Source organism: Gorilla gorilla, chromosome 12 (genome assembly GCF_029281585.2).
Source record: "Gorilla gorilla gorilla isolate KB3781 chromosome 12, NHGRI_mGorGor1-v2.1_pri, whole genome shotgun sequence".
Classification (NCBI taxonomy): Eukaryota; Metazoa; Chordata; class Mammalia; order Primates; family Hominidae; genus Gorilla; species Gorilla gorilla.
Window position 1 is genome coordinate 64,581,409 of NC_073236.2, and position 14,503 is coordinate 64,595,911.

Here is a 14,503-nt window from a genome sequence, read left to right on the forward strand (position 1 = left end):
CATGTTACTCCTGAACCCAAAATAAAAGTTTTTTAAAAACCATGCTGGTGTCTGTGTATGTGCAAATATATGGGCAAATTGCAAATAATTCATGTTTTCGCTTTAAAAAGTAATATATGAAGTTGGTATAGACTCTTAGTTATTTGTATAAAATATAGTAAATAATTCAAAGCAACAAAACTTTATTTAAAACTTTTAAAAATAAACAAATATGAATAGAAACTCACAACATATATATGCATATGCATAGGAATATAAATATAATCTACTTTCCAGCAATTCCACTTTGAGTCTACCCCCATAGAAAGAAAACACCAGGATGTAGAGGATGTTTATTGTTAATTGCCTTTAGTGACAAAAACTGGAAACAAAGTTAATTTTCATGAATAGGGAATTGAATGTATAAATTATGGTGTATCCATAACATAGAAATAATATTTAGCCACTGAAAAATGAGTTAAATCTACACCTGTTGACTCTGAAACAGCTGGGCAAAGTTTAGAGTGGGAAAAACAAAATACAGACAACAATGAAAGTCCTATATTTGCATTTACATGTGTGAATATTATGTATGTTTGTATTTCCATCTAGATAGTATCAGAGTCTGGACAAATAAGGAAGGATTTATACTACATTGTTAACAGGGTTTACTTTAAGATGGGTGATCCTGTGTTGAGTGTCAAGGAAGATGTTCAGTGAAAAGAGGAACCAAGGGGGGGAAAGGATAAGAAAACAAGAATATCAGCTCTTGGAGGGAAATAGCATGTATAGAATTTTATCTATATATTTGTGCAAAGCTGTGGGGGAAAATTCATTACTTTATAGATGGGTGATGCTAGATAAAGTGTCTCCTCATTTCATTGGTATGAACCAAAAACAACTTCTGCTACTGTATAGCTGAGGCTTTTTTTTTTCCTCAATGGTGAACCCATCATGAATACGCTTTTTTTTTTAAGAGAAACTAACTTTAGCAAGTCATAAGGATTCCTAAGATATGGCTACCAGCCATGAAAATCCTGGAGTAGAAAGAAAAACAACCCCAAGCCAGACTCATCAACACACCAGAGTTGAAGGCCAGGGTAAGGAACGTAGGTGTCCCAGTGCCTGGCACCAGTTCCACCATCTGAGGTGGCTTTGGACTGGCATACGAAGCCTCAAAGTTAGCCGAGGGCTAGGCAGGATGGAGGCAGGGAGAGAAGGCGGGCTGACCTGCGCTCCAGTCCCTATGCAAACCTGGAAGGTGAGCAGGGAGAAGAACTCCTGATGCCACCCCTGGCCCCGCTCTGACCTGCAGGCTCATAGGTGGGCAGTCATTGTGGGACTTTAAGCAGAGTGACAAGGTTTGATTTATAAAACTTCAGCCTGAAATATTCGCCTTTTTTCCACCCTCAACCTCTTCCCATCCTAACTCATTCTTCAGGCTTCTTCATGGATGAGATTTTCTTCCATCTGTACGGATACCCCTCATTGTTTAGGTTAGGTGGCCTCCCTCTTCTCTCCTCACTCAGGGCTTAGTACCTTTGGTCATCATAATACCGCCCATTTTGTATGGTTAATTGCTTCTTGTTTCTCTTTCTCCATACTGTAAGTGCTTGTTCACCCCCAGCCCCAGTGCTCAGCACAGTACCTGCTTCAAAATATCAACTTGCTGTACTAATGGAGGATAAATGGATTAATGTTTACTTTTTAGCTATTTCGTATTTATTTTATATTTAGCTCTTATTACATATTTAGATTTTATTCGATTAGCTTTCTTTTTCTCCCTTAACCACTGAATAAAGTTCCTTTTGAAAACGTCAGCCTGGCTCCAATGGACAGGGAGAAAAAAGAAAAGATAACTTTAAACAGCTTGGAAGGAAAATTGAAGATAGAGAAGTTTCCCCTCCTCCCCCTCCCGCCACCCTCCGCATCCCCTTCCCTCTCCCTTTTCCTCCCTCTCTCTGTCAGCTCTTTGAGATGGTGGAAGCCTCAAGGAGAGATCCAAGGTGGAGGAGGCACTCCCTTCCACAAAGAAGACCTCTTGTGCAGCCGCTCTAAATAAAGGGACGCTGTTCTCTTCAAGGCATCTCTAGAGTTTTCTATGCAGTGTTTACGGGTGCCTAGGAGAACCTGGCAAAGCAATGTGCGGTTCCTATATACGCTAAAATCCCAGGCTCCGAAAAAATACAGAGTGAAACAGCAGATTCTCCTCCCCGGCGTGGGATCCAATTTTTGCCCGGCATAAGTGTGTAGTAAATTTCCCAGCCTTAAAGCACTTCCCGAGAGATGCTTTGAGCGCTCGCGGTACCAGTGCGTAAACGCCGCTCCCCGGCTGGCGCGGGTGTGCGCCAACTCCAACCTGCGCGCAAGTCTGCCGGTGCGCGCTCCAGTCCCACAGATCCGAGTCCCCGCAGTGAAAGGAGGGGGCGGTGCACCGGGGTAGATGGGCCCCTGAGGACTCCCGGGGTTCAGTTTTCCGCGGAACTCTGCCTGCCGCAGTCTGGCGGCAACGTGCTGCGGAGCTCATCCCATCTTGGCTTCTCCAAAAGGGTTCATACGGACTGGCGAGTCTTTCCCCTGCCTCCTCCAAGTGTCTGGCACCAGTTCTACCGTTTGAAATGGTCTTGGACTGGGATACGAGGCCTCAAAGTCAGAAGAGGGCAGGGCAGGATGGAGGCGGGGAGAGAAGGCTGGCTGACCTGTCCTCCAGCCCCTTTGCAAACCTGGAAGGGGAACAGGGAGAAGGACCACCGATGCCACCCCGGGCCCGGCTCTGGCCTGCAGGCTTGGCAGGCGCGGAGGCGGAGGCTGCCAGGTCCCCGGGAGGCAAACGCAGCGCCGCAGTGATTGCTGGCGGAGAGCCCAGAGCCGCGCGTCTGAGCGACAAGCTGCCTATGAGTGTGGCTCCTACGCTCACCAAGATTCGCAGGGAGCTCAGCCCTGTCCCCAGTGATTGAGCAGAGGCTCATCCAGAGGGGTCAGGTGGAGGGCTCAAATGGAGCTTCTCCTGGAACGAGGGGCCAAGTCACCATGGCGGCTGAGGAAAGTGTCCTCAAAGCTTAGAGTCTGTCACTTCCCAGGTGAATCAGCTAACCAGGTAATGGAGCTAGATATTTTGTGGGGGTGTTTCCTAAACACAGCCTCAGGAAAGTTGTTTTCGGGACACCTGGACCAGGGAGTCGTCGCCTCTGGCTTCTCGGTAGCTGGAGCGCGGCCCGGAGCGCGGCGCTGGCACATCGCCCCCACACATGCCCGTTTCCCACTGCCACAGGCAAGCCGCCTCTGCAGAGCTGTCGCAGGGCTCTGGGCTTCATTCCCTGGAAGTTGATTGTCCTCCACTCCAGCTGTTTCCCAAATCCTTCCTTCCTCCCAGCACCCCTAGTGCAAAGACGATTCCAGCTGCGGACCGCATCTGTGTCAGTTACTTCCAAGCCACCTACTGCCCCCTCGCGGAGTGCGTGGGGCTCCCGGCTCGCAGACTCCCACGGCAAGTAGCAAGCAGCAAAAGGCGTGGTAGCTGCGGCGGTGGAATGAGACAGTTGTCAACAGCTGGCTCAGCTGCCGCGCTGCGCACCGGGACTGGCGAGTACGCAGCCCAGGTACTGCCCCTTCCCAGTGACGTCTCTGCAGGGGGTTATAAAAGCCTCGTGCGCAGCTAACTCGCGAGCTGAGCAACCCGAACCGAGAGGTGCCCGCGAAACTGCAGGCGGCGGCAGCGGCAGCAAAAGCGAAGGAAAAATCTCCAGCTGGATACGGAGCTCCAGAATCCTGGCTATAGGCTCAGAACTTTTACAGGTCGCGCTGCAATGGGCCCCCACTTCGCTCCTAAGTCCTCACGCAGCACAGGGCTTTGCCTTTCCCTGCGGAGGAAGGGGAAATAGGAGTTGCAGGCAGCAGCAGGTGCATAAAGGCGGGGGATCTCTTGCTTCCTAGAACCGTGACCGGTGGAATTTCTTTCCCTTTTTCAGTTTACCGCAAGAGAGATGCTGTCTCCAGACTTCTGAACTCAAATGTCTCCTGAAGCTTGAAAGTGGAGGAATTCAGAGCCACCGCGAGCAGGCAGGCAGTGCATCCAGAAGCGTTTATATTCTGAGCGCCAGTTCAGCTTTCAAAAAGAGTGCTGCCCAGAAAGAGCCTTCCACCCTCCTGTCTGGCTTTAGAAGGACCCTGAGCCCCAGGCGCCAGCCATAGCACTCTGCTGCAGAGGGGGGTTGTGTACAGATAGTAGGGCTTTACCGCCTAGCTTCGAAATGGATAACGTCCTCCCGGTGGACTCAGACCTCTCCCCAAACATCTCCACTAACACTTCGGAACCCAATCAGTTCGTGCAACCAGCCTGGCAAATTGTCCTTTGGGCAGCTGCCTACACGGTCATTGTGGTGACCTCTGTGGTGGGCAACGTGGTAGTGATGTGGATCATCTTAGCCCACAAAAGAATGAGGACAGTGACCAACTATTTTCTGGTGAACCTGGCCTTCGCGGAGGCCTCCATGGCTGCATTCAATACAGTGGTGAACTTCACCTATGCTGTCCACAACGAATGGTACTACGGCCTGTTCTACTGCAAGTTCCACAACTTCTTCCCCATCGCTGCTGTCTTCGCCAGTATCTACTCCATGACGGCTGTGGCCTTTGATAGGTGAGATTAGCGTTTGTGAAAAGGCGAGAAAGTGCTCATAGAGGACCACGGCATTGCTGTGAGGTTTGGAACTGGATGGGGTATGGGTCAAGCGGAAGATTGGCCACTCTGAGGGTTTTTTTACTGATCAACTGAGTCATTTGTTGATGGGGAACTTCATCTTATCTATTTCAACTTTTTTCTCCTCTTTTTTACCCATCACTCTCTCTCTTCCTTTCAACACACATCCCCCTTTTCTTCATTTAACTCCCCTTTCTTCATCTCTTCTCCACTCATCTTCCTGACACTTTCAACTTCTGCTTTGCTCCTTTCCATATATTCCTTCTCCCCTTTACCCTTGCAGGCTGCAAACAATACCTAGGGTTTGGTCAAAGGACTAGACCCTGGAAGGGGCTTTGTAAATTCCTCCAGGCCTGTTTTTCTGTCAGACAGCCTCTTGTTGCCTTCCTGTTTTAAGTACACCTAGAGGATTCTGGGACTTTCTGCTCCCACTGCAACTCTCCAGTTTGTTGTTGTAGTTGTTGTTGTTGTTTGGTTGGTTGGTTCGTTGGTTTTTGTTTGTTTGTTTTGGATGTGAAAGAGCATTTCATCAGTATCATAAGATACTCAGAATTCTAATGCAGTTTACTCTGTAATGCTAGGAATTCTCATTCAGGAATGAGAGACAGTTATGCTATCCTTAAGAAACTCCACGGATAGGGATCCAGGAAACTTACCCAAGAGGTGTTCTAAATTTCTCCTGCGATGTAAAATGTATGTATTTAGCCTGTCTCTATCCACAGAGAAACATGCTTGGCAAAGGCATTTGAGAGCGCTTCTGTTCCTGCAACCAACAGGTTAGGGTTCCCAAAGCTGATTGAAAGTGAAAAGGTTGGCATTTCAAACACTGGGGCTCATATTCTGGAATGAATGGCTCTTCAGGTAGCATGATGGAAAATTGATTATTGGAGCACAGCTCTATTGGTATTGTCTCCTTTGTGAGTATCTTAGGTATCCAATGTGTATGTCTATGTGTGCACAGGTGTTAAATGTTTATCTGGGATGTGAAAGTATGCTTAAAACACCTACCACTGTGATTTTAAAATGGAGTCTTTTGATGTCCTTCCTGAGATAACTGAATGTGAGAAACCCAAAGAAGGAGCTAGGAGAAAACTTCAAAAAAAATTCCAAACTACTAACCCTCTTTGCATAAAGATTGTTTATAACTTGCAATTTATTAGAAGTCTTTTTTAGCTCCTGTAGTCAATGAATACTTTTAAAATCAGGGAAATCTTCATTTCCATCCTTTGCAGTGGTGTCCAAATACTGATTTGTTAGTTCCCTGTACATCTCTCTATATGCAGCTTCTATGTGCTTACTATGTTTTATGTAAAACAAATTGTGGAAAATCAGTTTGTATTTTAAATGTAGATGGTAAACCAATTACTCAAAGTGGGAGTGAAATGAATTATTTTGCAAATTTATCTTTTGTACTACACTGGTTTTCAGATATTCAGTTTGCTGAAAGTGAGGTACACCTGTAAATCTTTCTGCATTGACATGCTCCTTTAATCTCATAACAGCTTCCCTAAACTTAAAAAAGTCGATAGCATGATATATAAGTGAATATCAGGGTAGTGAAACCTGATGCCATTTCAGCCTTACAAACACTCTCTTGATGCCCCCTAAATTAGAGGGGAAGTTTTTTGGGGGGTTTTGTTTGTTTGCTTGCTTTTTCTGCACTGGGGCTTTGCACAAGCTCTAGGAAGACCTGTCAGTCAGTGTGAGCTGGAGCATTCAGTAGCTGATGGAGCACCAGCAGACAGCTCTCTCTTCTGGATTACACAGAAACATGTTCTGCAGCCCTGATCTTTCCTCTGGAACTTAGAAGGTTAGGGGTGGGGATAAGAGTCAGAGTCCGCACAGTGGACTGGGCAGGGAGCCAGATTTCAGCTCCGTTGTTGTTTTTCTCTAGGTAAACCATCGCAGAGCCCTGACCCTCTGTGATACCTGCTCAGTGAGACCAAAAGGTCTCGGATGCCAGAGCTTTAGGAAATGACAGCAACAGGGAATGTCACCATGTTTCCAACATGCAGATACAGCCCAGGGAGGTTATCAATGGCATTCCTAAGATTAGAGTTCAAGGTAGAATTAGGGATGAGACTTCAGGTCTCTGTCTCCATGTCTGCCAAGTGCTCCTTCTATTTTTTCTTGCTCAGCCTGGTGAGCACACTATAAACTCACCCCCTCAGGCCTTCCAATGAATGTATTTCCTGCATGTGTGGTCATCCATTCTCTCCCAAGAATGTATTGGAAAGAAAGGGGGCTTTAAGTCCTCTCCCTGTAAGTTATCTCCCTTTTCTCCAGCATGGAAATGCAGACTTAGAGGAAATATTAAATCAGCTTGTATATTCCTTGAATTTTTAACAGACAACCTTTGAATCAAGTCTTTAAAAATAACAGCAATGTGGTTTTCCTGATTGTAAAATTAAACCTGTTCACTGCAGAAGACTTGGGAAATATGAAGAGCACAAAAATCCAATCCCCCTTACCTAACCGACCAGAAGCAACACCTGCTAACCTTTGAATTTCTCTTTTATGACTATTATACTACATAATTGAGGTTAGATTCTATATAATTTTGTAGCCTACATTTTTCCATTGGTATTAATGAAAGAAATGAATAACACCTTCCTGTGTTATTCAAAAGTTTTCAGAAACATAATCTTAATGGCTTCATACTATTCTATTATGTGAATATGCTATTATTATTTACGTAGTCATTTCTCTACTATTGTGTATTTAGGTGATTTCTAGATTTTGCTATTATAATTAATAATCTAAGGAATATTTACATATGATAATTTTGTTTTGCCTTCTTGATTATTTTCTTAAGATAGATCCCAATAAGTAGAATTACTACATCAAATAAAATGAATTTTTAAAAAGCTATATCTTCTCATTTTAAAGGATTTTTAAAGGAATTGTTGAGTCAAACTATCTTGGTAAACTTTGTCAAATTTCCTATTAGAACCAAGATATATGCGGCGAAAAAACTTCAGTTGCAGATTGCAGTACTAATTTAAATGTTTCCTGTAGTCTTTCTACAGGAAAGGTGGGGTGGGGTCAGGGAAGGAAAAAAAGGGAGCGGGGAAAGGAAGGGAAGATAGGAGAAGGAGGGGAGAGGGAAGAAAAGTGGGAGATGGGAAGGGGATAGGAGAGGAGGGGAGGGAAGAAATATCTCCATTAGAAAGAGTTTTATTTTTTGAAGGCAGTGGTTACCTAGAATTTAAAAATGTTTCAGAGACAAATGTAGCTAAATAAGATCAGGTTTACCTCTATCTAAACTCCAACAAATACCAGGGATTTTAGCTATTGAAACTCTATAATTTCTCTGACTTAGAATTTAAAAATTATTTACAACTGTAAAACTAAAAGGTATGTATGATGTTTCATGAAATTTGAAGATGGGGGACACAGAGAGGTGATGACTCCCCACTCAACAGCCCCATTCCCCTAACCCCCATTTTCAGGAGTTGGTGACAATTACTGGTTCTATTATGATGCTCTGGCAAGTACTGTGGAGCAGAATCTAAGAAGGGAGTAGAGGAAGGGAGGCAATCTCCAAGCCCTGCAGGGAGCTGGGGAATGGGCAACAGATAACCTGATTTGAAACCATGCACATAGCAACAGGAGCAACAGGGAGGTCCAGACAAGCACTGGCCTGGTATCACTGTTTCTCTACCTGGTATGGGCAAGCATAATTTCAGCAAAATGAAAGGTAGCAGTTGCTCACTCAGACTCCAAATAAAATGGTCTCTCTGAGACCAAAAAATATAGTTGCCCAGAGAGAGTAATGGTTGAAGGCAAAAGAGGAATTGAGCTCTCTGAGAGAGCTGATAATGTAAAAGAGGAACCTAGAACAAAAACATGAATAAATCACAAAAACTTTGTCCACTGAACTCGTGTCTACACACTCTGTCCCAGCCATACTCAGCTACCAATTTAAATATCCTGCTTTCCAGGTCTCTATTAGACCTGCACTCTGTCCTTGAACTTTACCTTGTTGGTTGAACTGCAATCTCATTGTTTATCTCAGAGCAGTCTTTCCTCACCCCACCTGGAGGGGGAATTAAATTCCAGGATCCTTTGCACTAATTCGGATGGCCCTGGAAACCCATTACCATGCACTGCTGTGATGCTGTGCATGGCCATTCACTAGAAGCTCATTGGCCACAACTGGCCCTGTCTTTTCCAATGTCAGCATTGATGTGGATCAAAATGGAGTTTGTTAATTCTCAGATGGGTCATTTAGATTTCAGGGCCTTTCTTCAAGAGGTTCAATGCCCACCTCCTCTCTGGAGCTGCTCCGTTACACTTGCCACACTCTCTCCCTACTCCTGGGAGCCTGCAGTGTCCTGAATGGTCAAGGGTGTTACTTTTTTAAAAAACTGGAAGAAATCATAGTTTGAATTGGAGGCAAATAAAGAATAATTCTCAACATAAAAGCACATAGTACAAGCACAAGACACCATTACTATTATTGTTGCTGAATTAGAATGAGGATCATGAGACAGAAACACCATCAAACTTAGATAAAGATATTCAGTCTATCAAGTGTTGATGCCATCAAGGTAAGGTGAGGTTTCCTAACTCACAGCCTTGTTTATTCCCTCAAAGGGCTATATATGAAGGCAAATAAGACTGATTTAGAGGTAACTAAAATATAAGGTATTAAGTAAAATGTTTCATATGGGTTGTACAGATATATTCTATAGGAGACAAGAGGAGGGACATCCTGCCCAGCAGTGATGAATGATCAAGGAAGACCTCAAGATAGGGCAACTGAGTTGGGCCTTGAAGATTAGATAAGATTTTTAGAGAAGTTGATTAAAAAAAAAAGAAATGACCTTTCAGGTAGAAGAAGCTGTATGACAGAAGCATGGAAGTCAAATGTTGCAAAGTGCCTCAGGTCAACGACAGACTGATTCAACTGAAGTGAATTCACAGGTGAATCAGGGAATGAATTGAGGAGTTGCCCAGAAGAAAATGAGAATACTCTATGTTGAATTTGACCTGAAAACATAGCGATTAGTTGGAACGCCTGACAAGAAACTTGAGAAGTGAGGCTAGAGAATGACAAGCAAGGGATCAAAGAGACAATATCAGCACAGAATGGTAAGAGGAAATAAAATTAGACGGCAGTGAAGGGAATGACCTCTTTCCTCATCCATCCGTCCATCAAACCACTATTGAGCACTTACTGTGTGCCATATTCTGAGGCAGTAAGACATTGCCTTTGCCATTGTGTTCTCAGTCTTTGGAGATTAACAAGGTCACGAACAGCATATAACCCAATGCAATCAATGCCATGCAGAAGGAGCAGAGTTAGAGCAAAGAACTCCCTTGGGAATATGGGAAAGACTTCCTGGTAAAAGGAGAAGAAGAAGGAGAGGGAGGGCAGTAGGGGAGAGAGGACGGAGGGGAGAGAAAAGAGAAGGAGGAGACAGAATGAAAGAGAATGAAGAGAAAGAAGAGGAGGAAACGACAAAGAGGAAGAGAGGCAGCAAGGCACAGGGAAATGAATGTGGAGTTTTGTGTTTTAATTAACTGCAAGAACACTGGATTGGGAATACTCATAATAATTTATTAATATCCATCATTTGGAAACTAGAAAGGAAGTTTTATGTTAATAAAATTGATAATGATATCTTTTATGTTCCCTCCAGTCCATTGTCTTATTTAATCTTCATCATGCCAATGAGGATTCTGTTTCAACCTGGAAGAGCGATTAGAAACAATTTCTTTTAGCATTGTCCTCCCACTCTCCACCCCCTCACAGCTTGAAGACCCATGCAATTTGCTTTTATGTGCCTTAGACATCTGCCTACATGCTCCTGCACTTGGTGGCTTTTGGATGATACCTCATTTAAGGAAAACTGTCACTGGAGGCAGAAAAGCAATGTAAGAGTCCTATCACACAAGAGAAAATACTAGAGGCCTTTTTGACAATTTTCCACCCAAATAAAAGTTCAACCCCACAACTTTCCAAACAGGGCCATTGTAAGAGTACCAAACTCTGCTTAAATATTCTACTCTATTTTTCCCATTTGTTAAATTCAATAAATTATTAAATCATCACAAAATTCTTCCTTTTCTTGAAATGAAATTTGCCTCTTTGGTTTTGGACTATTCCTACTTGTGTCAGGCCTCTTCCATGTAGCAGGCTTTCCAGTAAGTATAAGGATAAGGTATTAAGCTTCTATTTATCTTGAAGCATCCCCAGCTCTGGTTAACTGTCCCTGGTTCCTCCAACTTTACATCATCATCATTAGTCTCTACTGGTTATTTCCATTTGTTAATGGCCCTCTTAAAAGGAGATGACCAGAACAGAGTTACCTTACTACCATCACTCTGTCTAGCATCACCTAGACACCTAGGACTGGCATCCTCCCTAGTGACCTTGCTGTCCTCTTTGACTTAGCTCAGTGCTTATACTAAGATGCTGTCCTTGACCTGCAAGTCTAGCTGAGGGGTCCTTATATTTCCACAGCGTTTATCCCATGGTGTTGCAACTGTCTGTACCTTGTCTATCTCTCCCACACCTCCCTGCTTACTAGATTACAAGCTCCATGAAAACAAGGATCCCTTATTTTGTTTCCTGTTCCCAGAACCTATCCAAGTGCCTGGCACAGAGTAGGTACTCATTAAAATGTGTGCGTCATGAGCAAACTGACCATGCTTCTCTTCTGCACACATCAGCCAAAATCTGAAAACGAGACCCGATGCCTCAAGCAGACCATATAGCACACTTACGATGCTACGCCTTGATGCAAAAGAAAAACTGGGCCAAATTTCTGCCTACCATAAAGGTTTGTTACAAAATAGAATGCTTTTGATTCAGAACCCCCGTTCTAGAATAACCATGGTTTCTAACTCACACTTACTTCTTCCACACTCCAGTTGACTGAGCCCCACAGGATACCTGACCCACACCTTGCCACCCTCAACAGGTATTGTGCCCCAGGAAAAGACTTCCGATTGGAGGAGGTGCTTATCATTACCATCTTACCTCCCGTCTACCCAGGCATACCAGAAACTCAGAGAGATGAAAATGATAAGCACCTCCTCCATCTTATGGACCCTTCTCTGGCCTAACTGCTGTCAACCCCCTGGATTTTTCTCTAACACCCCCCACTAGCAGCAGGTGCACTCTCTCCTTTACTTGTCCTTGCTGAGGTGAAACCAGGAGAAACCTACCCTCCACCCAGCCCTCCAACTCCTGCATTGTTCACACCATATTAAAATACGATAGACACAGGAAAATTCCAGCATGAAGTGGTGCATGTGAAGTCCCACGTATGTGAGACTGACTGGGGAACTGGCTTACATTGCGCCAAACTTCTCTCTTGCCACCTTGAGAGACTTCGATTCCACCTCAGTGGAAGGGGAAATATGAAGCTCTCTGGATGAGGAGCACCAAAGATGAAGACGTGCTTTATGATGACCTGGAGACATACTAATCAGCATGAGTTTTAATGCTACATATGAACTGCTCAAGGAAATTTGTCTAAGCAGCCCTGGGCCTAATCCCCTGCCCTTCTCTTGTATAGTTCTTAATCTACTTTCCAATTCAGCTTTATCACTATGTTTAATATTTGGGATTCCCTGTTGAGTGCCTTTCATGTCTTTTGTATGAGCACACCCTTTAATAAACTTACTCCTAGCCTTTGGCAGTAGAATGGTTAGGAAAGAGCCCAGGCGATGGGTTCCAGTGCTGGTTCTACCACTTACTAGCTATGTGTACATATGCAAGGTATTTAACCTATCTGGGCCCCCAGTTTCCTCAACTGATAAAATGGTTATAATGAAACTTACCTTGTAGAAGGTAAGAAGAGAGGGAAAGATTTGAAAAGTCTGACATCCACTAAATACCACTAAAATACCAATTAATAGTAATTAATATTATGCCCTCTAGTAAACTCTGACACACAATCATATCCATTATACGTGTCCATTCTTGTCTCAGCCTCCTCCTAGATTCCTTCTACATCAAGTACAATAGCTACAGGGTAAAACATTTATGTTCTTCCCCCTAAACATGGTAGTTTAAAACTGTCCTGACTGGGTCAGCAAATCTCTTGCTAAATGCTTTTCAACATTCTTTCCATCTTTGGAAATGTACACACAGTCTACCAGTAGTCCATCATTTGTATATTGTATATCATGGTCCAGAAAACCCAAATGTTTTCTTTTACACCATCCCCTAAGCATTCATTTCCAATCCTTTATGTCACAAAGTCACCACCCTTATATGGAGTGAGCATCATTGTTTAATATCTGAATGAGAATGTGTTCATTGCAAAAAGCTCTTATAGCTGCGTGAGTTTTAATTGATATTCAATTTGTTGAAGCTACAGTGTTTTTTAGCCTTTGAACATATTTTATAAATCATGGAAGTTTTCTTATAAATCTAGTTTGTGTGCATTAAAGTATGAAACATTCATTTGCCTTTGTTCTTTGACTAAAGCTCAATAAATCTTTAAACATGAGATAGAATACTTCCAACTAAGTATTTGAATACCATTTTCAAACTTAATCAAATCAATCTTACATATTTTATTAGTCACAATTTTTATAAGCTTAACAAATCAAATAATCTTTAAAAATGTAAACAGTATTTATAAACTTGATTAATTAAATTCCTCTAAGCATTTCAAACTATACTCACAAATTTGATACATCTGGCTTTCTTAAAATCTTCAAATCCCTAACAGGAAGACTTACAAATAGAAGAAACAAAATCTTTCTCAGGACTTACTTAGTTCTTATAAGACTAATAAATCAAAACTTCTAAATTTAGCATACAAATTCTCTTAAAGCATTTCAACCTCCTGAGAATTAAACTGATAAATTCAGGTTCTCCTGAGCATCCAAACATTGACTACAAAATTAATTCATTAAATCCTCCTAGGTGTTACAATTAAAATTGCAAATCTTGTAAGTCAAATTCTCTAATATATCAGATTCTCATTTCCAACATCTTAAAAGCAAATCACATACAAAGCAATGTATATTGATCACAAAACTCACTACTACACATGCACTACTTACATAGAAGTACCATTTCTTTATTGCCTACTTACTTTTTTAAAATGCCTTCTCAGAGTTACAAAGTCATACAAACAAAAGTGGCAGAATCATCTTCTCTGTAAGAGGCAGCCGAGGTTCTGGAATCAGGGGTTGAGTTGGAGACCCAAATCTGGCTATGCCTCACAGGGGTCTTGCCCAGAGCTGCATCTCGATACCTGAGCCCCTCTCACAGTGGAGCTCTGCCTGCCTGGTGCCTACAGAGTCCACTCATGCTTTTTCCACTGGAATCGAGTTTTGTAGTTCCAGTGTAAATCCTTGACTGATTTGCATAGACGGAATCATGCACAGCCTCACCCCACCCCTAGTTTGCATCCTTTATCTACCTGATTAAAGTTAACTACATTCTACATTTTACCTTTTTATTGACATGAAAAAAATGACCAAAAAGAAAAAAGAATCACCACAAGACCTGGTCCTTAAGTTGCCTTTTTGAGATTCTGAGGTCATGAAAAATATGTGCCAGATTTTTTCTGGATGTATCCTATTTACCCACATAAATCATCAAAAATATTGTAGTATGTGTTGGGTTTAACAAAGCCAGGCTCTCAGTATGGTTCCAACCTGTACTCTTATAAAGAAGGTCTACAGAGCAGCTTTCTTTCCTCTTGGCATGAGGTCGTCAGTGGCAGGGACCTTCTTTCCTGGAGCCTGAAAACCACCTAGTACACTTAAATCCTCCAACTGGATGATTAGAGATTCCTTCTTTAAATTAACTGGGTTTCCCCTTGAGGCCAGAGCCTTATGGCTTTTTCA

General features: G+C 42.9%; 1 protein-coding gene across 2 annotated transcripts in view; it reads left to right on the top strand.

The window, feature by feature from the left end:
* Nucleotides 1-3,019: 3,019 nt before the first annotated feature.
* The window catches only part of TACR1 (tachykinin receptor 1), a 155,764-nt gene continuing 144,280 nt past the window's right edge, over nucleotides 3,020-14,503 (top strand). Inside the window, exons 1-2 of one of the 2 annotated variants that reach the window (XM_055378151.2) lie at nucleotides 3,020-3,774; nucleotides 3,948-4,618. In XM_055378151.2, coding sequence (XP_055234126.2) covers nucleotides 4,230-4,618 — 389 coding nt within the window. In that variant the 5' untranslated portion in view covers nucleotides 3,020-3,774; nucleotides 3,948-4,229. Of the gene's footprint in view, nucleotides 4,619-14,503 lie in introns of both variants that reach the window. The other variant, XM_063695750.1, reaches the window with a different exon arrangement.